Source organism: Dendroctonus ponderosae, unplaced genomic scaffold, assembly GCF_020466585.1.
Source record: "Dendroctonus ponderosae isolate FM_Combo_2020 unplaced genomic scaffold, Dpon_F_20191213v2 Dpon_F_20191213_12, whole genome shotgun sequence".
Classification (NCBI taxonomy): domain Eukaryota; kingdom Metazoa; phylum Arthropoda; class Insecta; order Coleoptera; family Curculionidae; genus Dendroctonus; species Dendroctonus ponderosae.
Window position 1 is genome coordinate 2,560,152 of NW_026017316.1, and position 15,905 is coordinate 2,576,056.

The window sequence follows — 15,905 nt, forward strand, 5'->3', positions numbered from 1 at the left end:
GAGAAATGAGCAAAAACGGAACGAAAAAAAAAACGCCGGGCAATTATTTCCACTGACGTTACGCAAATCGACGCAAGATCCTACCTTGTATTCATTGTATCATGGGCTTACAGCAAGAAATTTTCAAAAAAATTCGGCCAATCCGTCAGCGTAAATTTGGACTATTATTCAGGGCTGTCCCCTGAGCATTTGCAGATCCCCATGCTTAAATAGGGGGTGAGTTTGCATAAAGAGCCATTTAAATTCATTAATTTCGGGCAAAAATAACTATCGGCGCTACTGATATACCATTAAGTGTCAATCCGAATGGCTGTCGGACCTAGTCTCTGACCAATCAGAAGTGAGCGTTGACCCGACCAGAWCASGTCGATTACCCGATCTGAAWTTTAGTAGATCCTCTGCCCTGGTGGAGRAACGTCGTTCAAACRRATCGAAATAGTTAGGTTAAGTGAAAGGCGAACGCGCGGCKCCGGTTKAGACAGGCGGACGTTTCTTGACATCTTTGGTGCAGTTGTGTGTGTTACTTTGAACCTTCCGGAYTTTCCATGGGRTATTTGCTAGAYGCCACCACGAATGCCGTAAGTTGTTTTYTCCAAAAACTCGCTCCAACTTTGTTAAGAAAATCTTGGACTGTTCATATATTTCACTGGAAAGGAAACTTTTGAAATTTGCTGTYCCCCAGAGCCATGTATTTATTTATACACAAGAAKGAGGTTATTCTGTTTAATGTTATTGTTTAGTACTTGTTTCTGGCAGTATTATGTCACAGTAGAGCTTGAGTGAGAAGTGTGGATTTTTCCATAGCGTTTAAAGGAGACCGGTTTTTTTGTTGTCTTTAGAAGCAATTTTCCGAAGCGCTGCTTTTACCGAAACTCGTGCRTTTTTTCAAAAAAGCTCAAAATTTCAAGATCATTGGAATCACAGACCGRTGCAGAAAATGTTTACAGACAAGAATKTCTTCCTTTCATAAGTTCCCGATTTTTCCGTGATTCTAACCAAATTTTCCAAGAAGAAAACAATTGATTTATTAATGAAACGAAAATTACTTTTTTTTGCGCGCCCTTCGCGCTTTGGCTGCCGGTGGGGGGCTGGCAACGGTGACGGAGCCCTGGGCGATTTCGTCGCGATGCTCAGACCGTTCGACGGCCTGCTGCGCATCAATGAAGAACATCAGGTCGCGCACCTGCTCTTTGAGCTCGGCCAGTTCGCGCTCCTGGTGGGCGCCGCGCTGCTCCAGGGCGGCGGCCTGCGCCTGCCGCTGCTCCTGATTGGCCAGCAGCGCCTTGCCGATCTGGCGTTCCTCGTTCAAGTCGCGCAGCGCGCTCGCCAGCCGCCCGCTCTGCTCCTGCGCCTTCTTCTCCAGCGCCTGTTTCTCCCTGCGCAGCTGGCGCACCTGCTCCCACAGCTCCTGCCGCTCGGTGGACAGCGCCAGCACGTCGTCCTGCAATTGGTCGATCTCCTTGAACAGCTCGCTTTCCGTGCTGCAACCGGACCAATCAGCGGCCAAGCAAATGAGAGAGGGGCGGGACTTACACAGCCAGCTTGTTCTCGAAGTACATGCGCTGCTCCTCCAGCTGGGAGGTGAGCAAATAGGTGAACTCCAGTTGGACGGAGTCGACCTTTTCCTGCGCGTGCTCCGCCTCGGAGGCGGGGCCTTCGGCCGGCACCAGTTTGCCGTCGGCCTTGTTCTGCAGCAGGCGATGCACGAAATTGTCGCCCTTGTAGTCCCAGACGCGGTGCGAGCCCACCTGCAGGGCGTAGCAGTGGCTGGTTTCACGGTAGTGGGAGGCGGCGTGCCCGCTCAGGTACCGCCCGCAGCCCACGTGGCCGCAAATCAGGCAGATCCAGAGGGCGTCGCGGGAGGCGGCCTGTTTGCCGCACTCGTCGCACTCGGACGTTTCGGCCTGCTCGGGGCTCTGCACGCAGCGGCAGACTGGACAGGTGGTGTCGCCCCACTTCTCCAGACAGCTGGCGTGGAAGGCGTGGTTGCACAGAATCGTCAGCACCCCGTCCACTGACTCGTCCATGCGCTCTACAATCACACCACAAACAGACCCCACCTACCAGTGGCTGCAGTGGGCGTGACTCACCCAAACAGACTGGGCATGTGGGCAGCTCCGTGTGCCCGGGGGGCGGCAGCCCATCATGCGCCCACTCCACCTTGGACACCCACACAATGCGGCACAACCGCTCCGGCTCCAGACTGCTGAACGGGGCGCCGTTGTACGTCTCGTAGAACTCCACAGCGGCCTCGTGCTCCCGGAATCTGCAACCAAACGCGTCAGCCCGCGCGCCCAAGCCCCGCCCCCCGGCCACTTACGTGAGCAAACACATGTACTGATTGGGCAGCGAGTCCCGGAACACCCGGATGTGGGCGATGGCCCCGTGGCAGGGGGCGGTGAACCCCAGAATGTCGTGGCAGGTCATCGAGCAGGGCACCCCAATGAGGCACAGCGTGAGCGCCTCCTGGCGACTGCTCATCGCACTGCAACAGACAGTTGGTCTCAGAAGCTCTATGGACTCTCCGGGCCCCACTCACTCCTGCTTGTAGAGGTGGAGGATGCCCTTGGTGACTTCCACAAAGGGGTTGCCGCTGAAGAAGCCAATCTCGCCGCTGGGGTCCGCCAGCGGCTCCGCCTCCGTCATGGGGGTCTGCTCGCGCGACGACAGCGGCAGCAGGCCCCAGTCGTCGCGAGCCCCTTCCAGCCGACTGGGGAACGTCTCCACGCTGATTTCATGCGCCTGCCGCTGGCCCCTGCCCTTGTCCTGCAACGCCTCCGCCCCCTGGGCCCCTGGAACAACTTGCCGTAGGAACACCAGCGGGCCCCCAGCCCCATTTACCTGCGCTTTCGTTCACTTCGAGCCGCACTACGCACTTGGCCACCAGATCTTCCATTGTTTATGTTTATTGTATGAGTTTGATGTCCAACTTTGACTGATTGCGGGTGGTTTGATGGGGATGTGGCAACGCCGAAGGAGGCCGGATAATACTGGGGATCAAGCAAACTCTCAGCAGTTGCAGTTAATTAAATAATTAAATTACAAATAATATCACAATCAAGTAGAAAAAAACCCTAGCAGCTATGGATTAATGGTGGCGAGATTAGCAGCAAGCAGGTTTAGGCGACGCCATTTTCCCTGGGGCGCCCCTTCGGGGCGTAGATCGACTGCAGGGGCACGTGCAGCAGCTCGACCACCTTCAAGTAGTCGGGCTCTGAAAAAGCACACTCAGTCAAACCGGATCGGCGGAGTGGGCCACGCCCTCACCATTCTCCGGCGTGACGACGCCGTGCCGCAGCAGGAAATCCAGCACGCAGGGGGCGCTGGTGGTCTTAAAATCAGCCGCCAGTACCTTGCGCAGGCACTGCCCCACTGGCAGGATCTCGAAGCACTCCACCTCCCCATCCGAGCAGACTGGGCGGAAATCGGGCGGCAGCTCCAAATCGAAGACGAACTCCGTGTTGGGGAACAGCCCCCGCTCGGACTCGAAGTAGAAGCTGCAGCGACAATGGGGGGACATTTAGAGACAGTGGAAAGAAACCGAACAAGAACTTACGAGACGCAGCCGGCGCTGTACAGGCGCTTCAGCAGCTCGGTGGGCACGGACGCCTCCTCCATGGCCTCCTTGTGGGCGGTCTCCATGATGCCACGCCCCACCGACAGCCCACCGCTCACCATCGAGTCCCACTTGCCGGGCCACGTCTGCTTGGTGGCCGCCCTCTTCTGGAACCACAGGCACTGCCCCATCTGGGGGTGGCGCACGAACCCGTTGATCGTCACCCCGTAGTTGCGGATGCCGAACAAACAGGTGGCGCACCGGTCCATTTTAAGCAGACTTTGCGCCATAAAGTCCGTCTTGACCTCGTAGCACTTTAGGAAACAGAGGACGAACATGCCAGAATAAATCGGCCCTTAAAGGGGGGCAAAAACTACTGACCTCGTCGCGCCAGCCCTTGAGGGTGACGAAAACGTTCCGGGCCCGCAGCTCGCGCAGCACCTGGTCGACTTGGCAGCTGCGCGTCTCATAGTCGCGGAAAGCGGGGTTCAGTTCGACGCAGCCCTGGCTCACATGGAACACCTGCGCACAACCCAAGCTCCTTTAGGCGTCCGATCGGGGGGCCTTGGCCCGCATACTGACCCACAGTACTGACCTCAGGGTAGTTGATCAGCTGGCGCATCACATCGGGCCTGATCAGCCCCACCTGGCACCCCTCCACCACGAAGGGCTTGCATTCGGCCGCCTGATACCCTGCAAGGAAAACGGGGCGGCGGTCAGCCCGGGGCCTCTCTGTTGCACCCCCTTACCTGTCAGGTAGAAACAGTTGAACTTCTGGGCGAGCTTCAGCAGGACGCCCGACGACATTTTCGCCAAAACAATGACATTCACTGACGTTCGGGGATCGGGAGCAGGATGGCCAACATTTCAAACGCTACAAGTTGGTAGCCATCAACAAAGTCAAAAACGTTGATCAATTTAAAACGCGTTGAAGTCCAGTTTTTTTGAGTTTTTGAGTTTTGAGCGAATTTCATTCATTCAGGCGAAAGATTTGAAAACTAGGCTTGAAGAGAAGAGGCGGCAACCGCGCCCGGACGCCCAGCGCTGACGTGCACATCAGCGACATAACCTGCTCGCGTTGTTTTTGTTAACGTGGAAATCGATCAAAGCAGCCGCAAAGGGGCACAATGAGCGCCTTCAAGAGAGACAAGAAGGAGGAAGAGGACGGTGAGTGGGCGCCAGGCCGCAGCCCTTGTGGCAGTGACATTTGGGCCCCCTGCGCAGGGGGCGGATTGCCGTTTCAGAACATCGAGAAGAGCGCGGTGCTGCAAGAGGCGCGCATTTTCAATGAGGCGTCGGTGAACCCGCGCAAGAGCACCGCCGTGCTCACCAAGCTGCTCTACATGCTGAACCAGGGGGAGCGGCTGAGCCCCAAAGAGGCGACCGACGTGTTCTTCGCCATGACCAAGCTGTTCCAGTCGCGCGATCTGGTGCTGCGCCGCCTGGTCTACATGGGGATCAAGGAGCTGAGCACCATGGCGGAGGATGTGATCATCGTCACCTCCAGCCTCACCAAGGACATGACTGGGAAGGAGGACATGTACCGGGCGGGGGCGATTCGGGCCCTGTGCAGCATAACCGGTGAGTGCGGCGGAGGCGCTTTGAGGCAGTGTTTGACGGTTTGAGGGGGCAGAGGCCGGAATGCTGCCGTCGATCGAGCGCTACATGAAGCAGGCCATCGTGGACCGCAGCCCGGCCGTGAGCTCCGCCGCCCTGATCAGCGCCATGCACATGACGTGGTTCGCCGCGGAGGGCGTCAAGCGATGGGTGAACGAGGCCCAGGAGGCGGTGCTCAGCGACAAGTGAGTCCACCCACACCAATCGGATAGATTAAACCACGCCCACTTTTCAAGCATTATGGTCCAATACCACGCCCTCGGCCTGCTGTATCGCATCCGGCGCGCCGACCGCTTGGCAGTCAGCAAGCTGGTGGCGCGCCTCACACGCCTCTCCTTGAAATCCCCCTATGCCGTCTGCATGCTGGTGAGTTTTCACGGGTTTTCGCTTCGCAGCGCTTTTCTGATGGACGAATGTAGATCCGCATCGCCGCCCAACTCATCGAGGAAGAGGGCGCCGACAGCGGCTCGCCCCACTTTCAGTACATCGAGGCCTGTTTCCGGCACAAATCGGAAATGGTGGTGTACGAGGCGGCTCGCGCCGTCGTCAACCTGGAGCGCACCACCAGCCGCGAGCTGGCGCAGGCCGTGTCGGTGCTGCAGCTGTTCTGCGGCGCCCCCAAGGCCACGCTGCGCTTCGCCGCTGTGCGCACCCTGAACCAGGTGGCAATCGCGCATCCGGCCGCCGTCACCGCCTGCAACCTGGACCTGGAGAACCTGATCACCGACTCCAATCGGTCGATTGCCACGCTGGCCATCACCACGCTGCTCAAAACCGGTAAGCGCCACTCGCAGCTGACGTCATAGCGCGCACACGACCCCCATCCACCCGGATGGTGACGTGAAGTGTCAAGTTGACAGCCGTGGTTAATGGGGCGCTGTTCCAGGGGCGGAGTCCTCGGTGGACCGCCTGATGAAGCAGATCGCCACCTTTGTGTCGGAGATCAGCGACGAGTTCAAGGTGGTGGTGGTGCAGGCGATCCGCGCCCTCGCCCTGAAGTTCCCGCGCAAGCACAGCAGCCTGATGAACTTCCTGTCGGCGATGTTGCGCGACGAGGGCGGGCTGGAGTACAAGGCCTCCATCGCCGACACCATCATCACGATCATCGAGGACAACCCGGAGGCGAAGGAGACCGGGCTGGCGCACCTGTGCGAGTTCATCGAGGACTGCGAGCACACCTCCCTGGCCGTGCGCATCCTCAATCTGCTGGGCAAGGAGGGCCCGCGCACCAAACAGCCCTCGCGCTACATCCGCTTCATCTACAACCGCGTGCTGCTGGAGTGTCCCTCCATAAGGGCGGCCGCCGTGTCCGCGATGGCGCAGTTCGGGGCCTCGTGCCCCGACCTGCTGCCCAACATCCAGGTGCTGTTGGCGCGCTGCCAGATGGACTCGGACGATGAGGTGCGCGACCGCGCCACCTACTACAGCCACATCCTGGCGCGCCAGGACACCAGCCTGTACAACCGCTACATCCTGGACACGCTGCAGGTGAGCATTGCGGGGCTGGAGCGCGCCCTGCGCGAGTATCTGGACGGCGAGGGGGCGCGGCCGTTCGACATGCTGGCGGTGCCGGTGGCGCCGCMCCCGCAGGCCGCCGAGCTGGACGCCAAGCCGCGGGCGGCGCTGGCCAAGCCGCCGCCCACCCGCGAGGACAACTTTGCCGAGCGCTTGTCGGCGCTGCCCGAGCTGCAGGCGCTCGGCCCCCTCTTCAGCAGCTCGGAGCCGGTGGAGCTCACAGAGTCCGAGACCGAGTACGTGGTCAGGTGCGTGAAGCACTCGTACGCGCGCCATCTCGTGCTGCAGTTCGACTGTCTGAACACCCTCAACGACCAGCTGCTGGAGGACGTGCGCGTCCAGGTGGAGCCCGGCGAGGGCTACAGCGTGGCCGCGGTGCTCCCCTGCCCCAGGCTGCCCTACAACGAGTCGGGCTCCGCCTACGTGGTGCTGCAATTCCCCGAGGACCTGCCCAGCAGTGTGGCCACCTTTGGGGCCCTGCTCAAGTTCGTGGTCAAGGACTGCGACCCTGCCACCGGCCTGCCCGATGTCGAAGAAGGTAAGAGCGAGCGAGGCTGCTACGGTGTGACTTGGTGGTGAGAACCGCTCCCATTGGCTGCGCAGGCTACAACGACGAGTACATGCTGGAGGACCTGGAGGTCACCCTGGGCGACCAGATCCGCAAGCTGGGCAAAGCCAACTGGGGCGCCGCCTGGGAGGAGGCCGAAGGCCTCTTCAGCGAAATGGAGGACACCTACGCGCTCACCTCCATGACCAGCCTGGAGGAGGCGGTGACCAACATCGTCAAGTTCCTGGGGCTGCTGCCCGCGGAGCGCAGCGACAAAGTCCCCAAGGGCAAGACCACACACACCTTGCTACTGGCCGGTAAGTCGAGGGCGTGGCCTCAGTTGTTCGCTGCAGTGATTGGCTGGCGCGTTTCAGGGGTGTTCAGAGGGGGCGTGGACGTGCTGGTGCGCGCCAAGCTGGCCCTGGCCGACGGCGTCACCATGCAACTGACCGTGCGATCGCAAGACGAGGGCGTGGCCGAACTGATCACATCCGCCGTAGGCTAGTCTCGCTACCAATTTACTGATAATTACAAATATACACACTATTCTATTGGCACTTGGCGATCTCCTCCTTGAACTGCTGGATCGTCTCCTTGGCCAGCTGCAGCTTGCTTTTATTCGCCGCTATCTCCGATCGCACCTTCTGCCTGGCCTCCATAATGTTCCTAAGCGTCTGCTGCTTCTTCTCCTCAACTGCAATGCGCCCCCCCTTCACTTAGTCCAATCAAGACTCCTCCGGTGAAAACTTACATTTACTGTGGTGCTCCCAGCGGCCCAGTGTCAACTGGCGCGTGTTGACCAGCAGGTGCTGCATCAGCTGCGTGGGGTCCTGGAAGACGATTTCGTCGTAGCTCTCAGCGACCAGGCCCTTGCCCTGTTCGGCGCCCAGGTCCTGCGTGCCCCCCGAATGGAACAGCTTCAGAATGTGGTACATGGTGACGGGGCGCTCGTTCGGGTCGTGGAAGTGGATCTTGATGACGATCTCGAACTCGCCCCAGCCCGTCTCGGTGATTTCGTACGGGGGCTTCACCACGATGCGGTTCTGGTTCGCGTAGCTCTCGTGCAGCTTGAAGTGCACCTTTTTCACGTACCCCGACATGTCCTCGTTGTAGTAGGGCTTCACGTAGACGGTCCATTGGTGCGTGTGGCCGTCCTCCTCGCGTTTCTTGCCAAAGTAGCGTGCTATGTTGCCGTAGACGATCGGTTTCACGATGCACACCCCCTGAAACACGGCTTTAGCAGGGCTCCGACTGGGCCTACACGCTCCTGCCTACCTTGATGCGCCCCCCGGAATCCGGCCCAAAATCCGTTGGCAAGCTCATGTTGTTGTTGAACCTAAAGCAGCTGATGCAATGCAAAGTTGATATAGGTTAGGTGCACCGACCACCCATCTTTCATCTGGTTTGTCGCTTTTGGGCGCGGTGATTGTTGGTCCGCGCGATTTCAAAACCCCAGAAAATCAACCAGTTTTTGCAATTAATTAAAATTGTGCACACTTTGAGAACGACTTTTTGCCCCATTTAGGAGCACCCTGTGGATTGCAGATATCCTAGGAAAAATTAAGGAAAATCGCACCGAAGGCTCTCCAATACGCAAGCAGTGTTGCCAGCGGCGGCCGCCAAGCTCGAGCAAGCTGGTTCAAATATGGCGCCGACAATAGTTAGTTCGGCAAGTGTCAGTGCTCGGACAGAAACCCGGTTTTAAGTGCCCAGGGCCCCTAAGGGGGCCCCCGTTTAGTGTGCGACTGTTCCAAAGCGCCCCCGGAGCAAACGGGGCCTGCAGCGCTCAAGCCGTGAGAACTTTACTGAACTTACTATCTAGAACTAATTGAACTTACCACCTACCACTACAGGGTTGAGCCCGGACGCTGAAGGTGAGTGATTTAGCGCTTTTTCCCATTTGCTTAGTCCTAGAAAGGCAGAAATCAGGTTTTCGCTTGAAAACCCCGACGCCTAGTGGCACACGGTTACCAACCAACCGAGGCGTTTCGCGCGCACCACGCCCGTTTGGTTGGCGGCCATGCTACCAGCGGTTAGTGTTTAATGTGAAACCTGCTGTCAGTGCAGCAGAGAAATAGTGTTTTTTGGCCCCAATTCAGTGCGCCCCCCCGGTTCCCTACTGGAAAATGCTCATCGGGTGAGTTGTTTTTGCTTTAAACTAATCGGGGCCCTCAGGGCTTGCGCTAAATCACCAGAAATCTGTTCCAACCTGCATTTACACGCGAATCTGCATCAAACAATTCCCAGTTTTCTTCAATATCCTCGGTTAAAGCTCCTGATGAGGCTGCGAGTGCGGGGGAAAAACCGGTGAAATCTGGGGAAAAGTTGGGCTAGGTTAAGTGAACAATGGGCGCCCTGGACGGGTAGTTTTCATAAAATATATTTGGAAATTTAACATAAAATATAGAAAAACCGCTTTGCATTCCTATAGGCTAAAAGTGTTAAACACATGTAAAATAAACTACAATCGAAATGAAATTAATTAAAATTGGCAATAGTTTAAAATGGGCTAAGATCTAGAGAAAAAAACGCTTTTTTCAAAAAATATGTTAAAACACATTGAACAGTGATAAAATACAGGTGAGGGGATCGGGCTGCGCCCCCCAGCCTATGCGACACAAAATACTGCGCGCCATTGTAAAACAGTCGGTTTAAGGCACGCGCGTGACGGCATTTTTGTACTTACTGGAACATAGTTGCCGGACTTAGTCAAACAAACAGAAATCAACAAAACAAATATAGGTAGGTATATCACTAGTGTAGGCTGCCATCATTTCCTGATTAGAGATCGCACTTTGTTCACACAACGGTCCATGAAGTTGAGCTTGCGCTTCGACGGTGGGTCGAGAACGTCGTCGGCGCTGCGCGCCCTGTTCAGCTGCGCATCAGTCTCGGTTGGGGCCCCGCCCAGGCTGCGCGATCGGTCGGTGCGCGGATACGGCGGCGGTCGCCCCTCGCCGCCCTTGGGCGTCATGATCCACTGGCGCGACGGGCTCAAGAGCCGCCTGCTCCTGCAATAGGGCCGATTGAAGTGGGGCGGGCGTGGGGTGGACGTGGCCTACCTGGGCATGGAGGCGGGCGGGCCGTCTAGTCAGTCGCGCAGACCCCCTCCGGGCTCCTTGTCCGAGCCCTTGCCGCTGCCCGAGTCGTTGCTGTGCATGCGCTGATAGCTGGGGGGCTGGCGCCCCATTCCGGCGGTGGAGGGCGTGCTGGGCGTGATGTCGCCCTTGCCCAGCCCCACGCGCATCAAGTTGCCCTCGCTGCTGCGCGCGTTTAATTCGCCGCGCATGAACCTGCAAATATCAGCGTGAAATGTGGCAATCGGTCGAGCGGAGCGGATTTTGGCGACAGAACGGCAACGCTGCAGCTTACCTCGGCAAGAGGCCAAGCAGCGTGCAAACAGATTACGGTTTTTTACTCTAGAAGCAAATGCTCAGTAGCGGCGCATGACGGTGGGGCGGATGCGCCTACAACAGTCAAGGGCGCATTCGCCGCATCGTCACAACTCGCCCAAGCGTCACGCACCTTTCGAGCTTGTCCACGCACGCGTCCTGGTAGTCGTGGATCCAGCGCACGGCATTGAAGTGGCACACCTGGCGCATGTCCTCGGGCAGCTCGTCCGCCTCCGGGAATGTGAAATTGTCAATGATCGGGATGATGTTGCAGTTGGAGGACAGCGCCGCCACGATTTCCTGTCGAGCAAACGCGGTTCCAGTGTGAGCGAGTGGCAATAGGGGGCGCGAGTGCCGCTAACTCACCCGATGCACCCAGTCTTTCTTCTCGTGGTCGTGTTTGCACCGCTCCAAGGCCATCGGCGTGAGCACCAACAGGAAGTGCTTGGCCTTGTGGATGCTCTGCAGCAGGTTGTTGTCGAACTTGCCCGCCTCCAGGCGCTCCACATCGATGAACACGCTGAAGCCGCGCAGCTGCAGGTGCACCTTCAGCAGGCTGGCCAGCTGCGAGCCGTTCGAGCGCCGATAGCTGACGAACACGTCCAGCGATTTGTCGGGACTCTCGTCGTTCAGATCGCTGCCGATGCGATTCTCCAGCTGCCGGATGCCCTCCATGATGCGAAACCGGTGGATCGAGTTGGCAATGCCGCACTCGTGCAAGAGCTGGTCCTCGCTGATGTTGCGCAGCGCGTCCTTCGTCTCGACGCCTGCGTTCAGCACGCTGTACGTGTAGGTGCAGAACTCGGGGCCGAGCGACTGAAGGAAATTGTTGATGTTGGCCGAGTCGCGGGACGTGTAGTCGGCCATGCGTTTGAGCTTTTGCAGCTCGCGCGTGAACCTGCAAGTATCAGTAATCAGGACGGAATGCGCGAGGTGGCAACACCTACCGTTTGCGCTTGATGCCGTTGGTGAGGCCGATGTCGTCGCGCAGATTCTCCTCGGTGAGTTGCAGCAGCAGGTCGCCATCTACGCGGCTCTCGACGAAGCCGGCGGCCACCTCAGTGAAGCCGATCTGCTTCACCCACTCCTCGACGTCCTCGGCCGACCACAGCGGCACCTGCTGGCTGAGCTTATGCGGCACCTCTTCGCCGATGAGGCGCAGCGCCTGCGCCGCATACTTGGACGCCACCGCGTTCGGGCAGCTGGCGACGCGCTTCAGCGCATCGATGGCGCCGATCTCCTGGAAGATGAACGTGTTGCTCTGCTGCTTCTTGATGCCCGCCTCCATGCAGAAGTGGAAGGCGGCCAGATTGCGCGCCTCCTCGCGCTTCGAGCTCAGCACCGGCACCAGGTGCTTGAGCCATGTCTTGCTCTGGCCGTGCGCGTGCGCCAAGTTGGAGCGCGCAAACTCGCTCGGGTTGTGCGTGGTGACGAACGGCTCGACCAAGTCGAGCGTGCCCGATTGGATGACGTCGGCCTCGATCTCCGCATTGGCCACCAGCACCGTGATCGCCAGACATGCGTAGTACTTGATGTGGTCGTCGTTGTGGAAGGCGAGCGGAAACAGCCACATCGGCACCTTCCGCTTGATCATCGCCTCCTGGTTCTCGGCGCCGCCGTACAAGCTGAGATTGGCCAGGGCGCCGGCGCAATGGCGCAGCGTCTCCACGTCGCTCTTCCGGCACTCGAACAGGAGGGCGTCGAGCCCGCCGAGACGCACCACGTCGCTGCACGTCTCCTCGCTGTGCTTGAACAGGTGCTCCAGGATGCCGGTGCCGACGCGCGAGTGCTCGGCCGAGTTGGTCTGGCGCGTGCACACGCACGCGACGTGCACCACCTTGTCCAGGCCGTGCTCGACGACGTGCGCGCGGTTCTCCGTCGTCAGACACTGTTCGAGCAGTTTCGCGCTGTTGAACTGCACGTCGGCCTCCTGGCGCGTGCAGTTCGCCATCAGCAGGTCCAGGCCGCCGCACTTGCGCAGCGCGTTGCACAGGCTGTAGCCCAGCTCGTGGCCGTAGGTGGGGACCGCCCATGCCTTGCGCACCACGTCGTTGATCTTGCTGAGGAGCTGCGGCGCAGCCGCCTCCGGCCGCTGGATGCACTTGACCGACGCCTCCAAGTAGGCGGTGTACTTCTTGATCGCCTTCTCCACCTCGTAGTACTGTGACGCGGCTGACAGTTGCTCGAGGTCGTCCAGCGACGTTGCCAGCAGCTCGTCCTCCTGGCTGCCGTTCAGCAAGCTGTGGAACTGACAGGAGAAGAGAGTGAACTTGAGTGAAACGGGGCGTGGCCTGGGCGCCTACCTGAGCGCCCACCTGGGCGCCAACTTGGGCGAATCGCTTGGTGTCGGCGGCGCTGATGCCCTTGCCGCTCATGTAGCTGCTGCTGTGCGAGTGGCTGTGCGCGTGGCTGTCGCTGTACATGCCGCTGGCCGTCACCAGCTGGCGCTGCTGCTGCGACTCGGTCGACGATTTTTCTGCGCTGAACTTGTCGCCCGACAGCTTGGTGTTGGTGTGCGCCATGTTCTTGGTCTCCTGCTGGCTGATGTCGCCCGATTTCAGGCTGCGCGCCTCCTGCAAAGGGACAGCGCGGTACACTTGGGGGCGGTGGATGCGCAGGCGCGGGGGCGCCCCGCCCTTGCGGCCGCCGACGGCGCTCATCAGACTTGTGTCAACCGATCGCGACACCGCACTGAGTGCTGGCGACAAATCCACTGGACGCAAATCGGGACTGGCGGCGCGCCAAGTCGGCAATAAATTTGAGGCCGTGACTCACCTGGAGGTGGGAGCGCATCCAGCGCAGCGTGCCTTTGAGGGCCTGCCGCATGCCGACTGCCGCCCCAACCCGCAGGCCAAGCGATCGATGGGCTGGCGCCAGCGCGCACCCTCACAACTCACCTTGGCCTTGATGTGGCTTTTCTCCGCGGAAATGCCGTCGATTTCCACGCGCGCCTTAATGGCGGCCGCCGCCTTGTTCTCCTCGTAGGTGACGTCGCCGGCGTGCAGCCGCTTGGACTCGGCCACGTTGGCGCTCTCCTTCTCGGCAGTGACGCCATCTTTCACCACCTGCAGCAAACAGTTGACAGTGACTGGGAGCGCGCCAAACACTTTGCGCCTACCTTGGTGCGCTTGCGGTTGGTGGTCTTCTGCTCGAAGAGGCTGCCGAGCGCGTTGCCCGGCTGGGGCGAGCTCACCTCGCTAGGGGCGCGACTGTCGTCCGGGTAGGTGACGAGCGGCTGCGCGTCGCCGCCCTCCACATACTGATTGGCGTCGGGGGAGTCAACCTGCGCACACAAGACACGCCCACTAAGCACCGGCGTTGCGCACCTGAGTGGTTAGTGACAGAGAAGCGCCGGAACCTGAGTTTCGCGGTGAGTGGCGCAGCCAATCAAAAGCCGGAGGATTAAGTCGCACGGGCGCGCGCACACACACGTGTTTACCTGCTTGAGGGCGCCGTTTGGGTGCGTGGTGGGGCGCCAGCCGAGACTCAGGTGCCGGGCCACGTGTCGCCGCTAAGGACAAAAGGCGATTGGTTGGTGGGCGGTCCTCGACGGCGTGGCCACGCCCCCCCCCCCTTTTTACAACCCCACTCAGGCACGGCGCACACTTACCAGGTTCTCCAAGGAGGAGCGCAGCTCGTTGAGCTCGCGCAGCCCGTACGAGCCGGATGGCAGGCTGCTCTTCATGTCGTTCAGATTGTTCTTGAAATCGACCAGGTCCGACTTGACGTTCGACGCCTTGAGGTCGCTGGCGGACAGATGGAGGCGCTGCGTCGACGTGGTGGTGCTCGAACTGGACGATTTCACTCGGGTCGTGGTCGAACTCGTTTGCGAGTTGGTTTGCAGCTGCAACAACAACCACAGAGGTTAANTGTGACGTTTGTTTGTTGGGTGAAACCCTGAGGGCAACGTTGCCTGCTCTCCAGGCTTGGGCGCAGGCAGGTGGGGGTGAATGTGAATGGGGGCTCACCTCGCGCAGTTGTTACGCAAAAAAAGCAAAGCGCAAGCGGGCGTCGCGGTCGGCGTCGGTTTCGTACTGGACGCCAAGCGCGCGGGTATTTTCGGGCTGTGGTTGGGCGCGTGCCAGCATTCCCCGCTGCCGCCCGCGGTCGCCCTGGGCGGCCGCTTGCATGCGCCTCGCCGATGACTCATGAATGAATTGCCGTGATGAATGAATGGGGAATTCCGGATGGGTGCGACGCGCGCTCGCTAGATGGCGACTTACCTGCGACGTTGTCGTCACGGTGCCGCCGGCACGCGCAATCGGGGGGGCGCCTTTCGTGTTGGTGTGGGGCGGCTCGGTCGGCATGTGCTCGCTCGGGGTGAACTCGCTCGCCATCTGAAACAACAACAGCGGTATCGGCAACAGTGCATCGACAACAGTGCCAAGGGGATGGCGCGGTTGCAACCCCGTTCGATAGTCGGTTTGATCGAGCCACGCGCACGCTCGCACGCCTTAAACACACTGGGCAGTTGTTGTTGTTGTTGTTGTGGTAACGTCGTAACCAGTTGGCGCTGTCAAGGTTGCGGCCCACGGCCGCCACTGATGCCGCGCCAGTCGTTTACTTAGCATCGTTGCCCGGACGACTCCGGGACGCCAGCCCTAATTGAGCGCGCGCAACGCCATCTGGCACGGCACTCGAGCTCGGCGCCGCACTTCGTGACTCATCGGGCTGCCGCCCCCCGATCCAGACGGTGGCGCTACTAACCGTGGTGTCGAAGCGGCTCCTCCTCTTCAGGAAGTCCTCCCGTTCGGGCAGCCGGTCGTTCTTCCTCCTCCAGGCCATGGTGGCGTCGGGCAGCATCGCCACCCACACTCACAAAGTCGGTTGCGCACGTGATCGGGCTCGGCGAGCGACTGGCGCGCCCCCATCTACCCACTACCTGTCCGGATCGGCGGAGAAAGGTGGGCGCTTATCTAGAGGGCCGACCGTGGCGCTCGGCCGCGCTCGGCTCACCATCGGCCACTGGACGGACGGGTAGTTTTCGTCAATCGGCGTTGCCGCTGTGTCCCCACTTTCCTCCAATCTCGGCAGTGTGTGAATCAACAATTTATAACAGCTCCCCATGCAAATTTGCCGCTAAGGCGCCCATTGATTGAGGTTATCTGGCCCGTCTCTTTCGGGAACTCAACAAATGCGGTGTTGTTAGGCATTTTTGAATTTGTTTGTGTTAGCATGGCTGAAAAATTGGTAAAACTTTACGCTACGAACTGCTGTGGCACGCGCACATGCCTGCACGCAGGGTACGCGCAGCCAAACATTGCATACTGGTCAGCCA

The 15,905-nt window shown here is 59.5% G+C and overlaps 6 protein-coding genes across 9 annotated transcripts in view; 2 read left to right on the forward strand and 4 right to left on the reverse strand.

Annotated features, from left to right (window-relative positions):
- LOC109542013 (BRCA1-associated protein) overlaps window positions 1-2,981 on the reverse strand; it is a 6,256-nt gene extending 3,275 nt beyond the window's left edge. Inside the window, exons 1-6 of the mRNA XM_048662988.1 lie at window positions 2,842-2,981; window positions 2,540-2,792; window positions 2,321-2,485; window positions 2,091-2,266; window positions 1,534-2,032; window positions 1,047-1,481 (exon numbers count right to left, since the gene is read on the reverse strand). Of these exons, the coding sequence (XP_048518945.1) occupies window positions 1,047-1,481; window positions 1,534-2,032; window positions 2,091-2,266; window positions 2,321-2,485; window positions 2,540-2,792; window positions 2,842-2,896 (1,583 nt within the window). The 5' untranslated portion in view covers window positions 2,897-2,981. The remainder of the gene's footprint in view (window positions 1-1,046; window positions 1,482-1,533; window positions 2,033-2,090; window positions 2,267-2,320; window positions 2,486-2,539; window positions 2,793-2,841) is intronic.
- Window positions 2,982-3,016: 35 nt separating this feature from the next.
- LOC109542169 (nudix hydrolase 24, chloroplastic) lies at window positions 3,017-4,429 on the reverse strand. Its single transcript, XM_019911273.2, has 6 exons — window positions 4,306-4,429; window positions 4,152-4,249; window positions 3,938-4,078; window positions 3,557-3,870; window positions 3,268-3,497; window positions 3,017-3,214 (listed from the first exon to the last, which is right to left on the reverse strand). Exons 1-6 carry the CDS (start codon window positions 4,361-4,363, stop codon window positions 3,120-3,122), a joined length of 936 nt encoding a protein of 311 aa, XP_019766832.1. The 5' UTR covers window positions 4,364-4,429; the 3' UTR covers window positions 3,017-3,119.
- Window positions 4,430-4,593: 164 nt separating this feature from the next.
- On the forward strand, window positions 4,594-7,792 carry LOC109542166 (coatomer subunit gamma). Its single transcript, XM_048662989.1, has 8 exons — window positions 4,594-4,723; window positions 4,781-5,137; window positions 5,190-5,358; window positions 5,410-5,539; window positions 5,593-5,950; window positions 6,060-7,226; window positions 7,292-7,552; window positions 7,610-7,792. Exons 1-8 carry the CDS (start codon window positions 4,684-4,686, stop codon window positions 7,738-7,740), a joined length of 2,613 nt encoding a protein of 870 aa, XP_048518946.1. The 5' UTR covers window positions 4,594-4,683; the 3' UTR covers window positions 7,741-7,792.
- Window positions 7,738-8,656, reverse strand: LOC109542170 (YEATS domain-containing protein 4). The gene is made up of 3 exons (XM_019911276.2): window positions 8,511-8,656; window positions 7,987-8,458; window positions 7,738-7,929 (listed from the first exon to the last, which is right to left on the reverse strand). Exons 1-3 carry the CDS (start codon window positions 8,556-8,558, stop codon window positions 7,784-7,786), a joined length of 666 nt encoding a protein of 221 aa, XP_019766835.1. The 5' UTR covers window positions 8,559-8,656; the 3' UTR covers window positions 7,738-7,783.
- A 434-nt stretch (window positions 8,657-9,090) lies between these two features.
- Window positions 9,091-15,905, forward strand: part of LOC109546912 (sugar transporter SWEET1) — a 16,688-nt gene continuing 9,873 nt past the window's right edge. The window contains exon 1 of the mRNA XM_048663026.1: window positions 9,091-9,109. The gene's annotated coding sequence lies outside the window, so the exon portion shown is untranslated. The remainder of the gene's footprint in view (window positions 9,110-15,905) is intronic.
- Window positions 9,600-15,905, reverse strand: part of LOC109542165 (NAD(+) hydrolase sarm1) — a 10,922-nt gene continuing 4,616 nt past the window's right edge. The window contains exons 1-12 of one of the 4 annotated variants that reach the window (XM_048662984.1): window positions 15,335-15,899; window positions 14,851-14,964; window positions 14,238-14,471; window positions 14,067-14,138; window positions 13,746-13,910; window positions 13,525-13,692; window positions 12,931-13,200; window positions 11,575-12,875; window positions 10,994-11,525; window positions 10,761-10,927; window positions 10,298-10,528; window positions 9,600-10,246 (exon numbers count right to left, since the gene is read on the reverse strand). In XM_048662984.1, coding sequence (XP_048518941.1) covers window positions 10,327-10,528; window positions 10,761-10,927; window positions 10,994-11,525; window positions 11,575-12,875; window positions 12,931-13,200; window positions 13,525-13,692; window positions 13,746-13,910; window positions 14,067-14,138; window positions 14,238-14,471; window positions 14,851-14,964; window positions 15,335-15,430 — 3,321 coding nt within the window. In that variant the 5' untranslated portion in view covers window positions 15,431-15,899 and the 3' untranslated portion in view covers window positions 9,600-10,246; window positions 10,298-10,326. Of the gene's footprint in view, window positions 10,247-10,297; window positions 10,529-10,760; window positions 10,928-10,993; window positions 11,526-11,574; window positions 12,876-12,930; window positions 13,201-13,524; window positions 13,693-13,745; window positions 13,911-14,066; window positions 14,139-14,237; window positions 14,472-14,595; window positions 14,785-14,850; window positions 14,965-15,334; window positions 15,900-15,905 lie in introns of those variants that run through there. The other 3 variants (XM_048662985.1, XM_048662986.1, XM_048662987.1) reach the window with 3 other exon arrangements.

Bases quoted from the DNA above. Each gene is read 5' to 3' on its own strand.
- LOC109542169 (XM_019911273.2), bottom strand. From the start codon at position 4,363: ATGTCGTCGGGCGTCCTGCTGAAGCTCGCCCAGAAGTTCAACTGTTTC. The intron at 4,250-4,305 runs GTAAGGGGGTGC...TTTTCCTTGCAG, and splicing joins CAACTGTTTCTACCTGACAG to GGTATCAGGCGGCCGAATGC. The intron at 3,871-3,937 runs GTCAGTAGTTTT...TGTTTCCTAAAG, and splicing joins TCAAGGGCTGGCGCGACGAG to TGCTACGAGGTCAAGACGGA.
- LOC109542170 (XM_019911276.2), bottom strand. From the start codon at position 8,558: ATGAGCTTGCCAACGGATTTTGGGCCGGATTCCGGGGGGCGCATCAAG. The intron at 8,459-8,510 runs GTAGGCAGGAGC...GCCGTGTTTCAG, and splicing joins ATTCCGGGGGGCGCATCAAG to GGGGTGTGCATCGTGAAACC. The intron at 7,930-7,986 runs GTAAGTTTTCAC...GGCGCATTGCAG, and splicing joins CTGGGAGCACCACAGTAAAT to TTGAGGAGAAGAAGCAGCAG.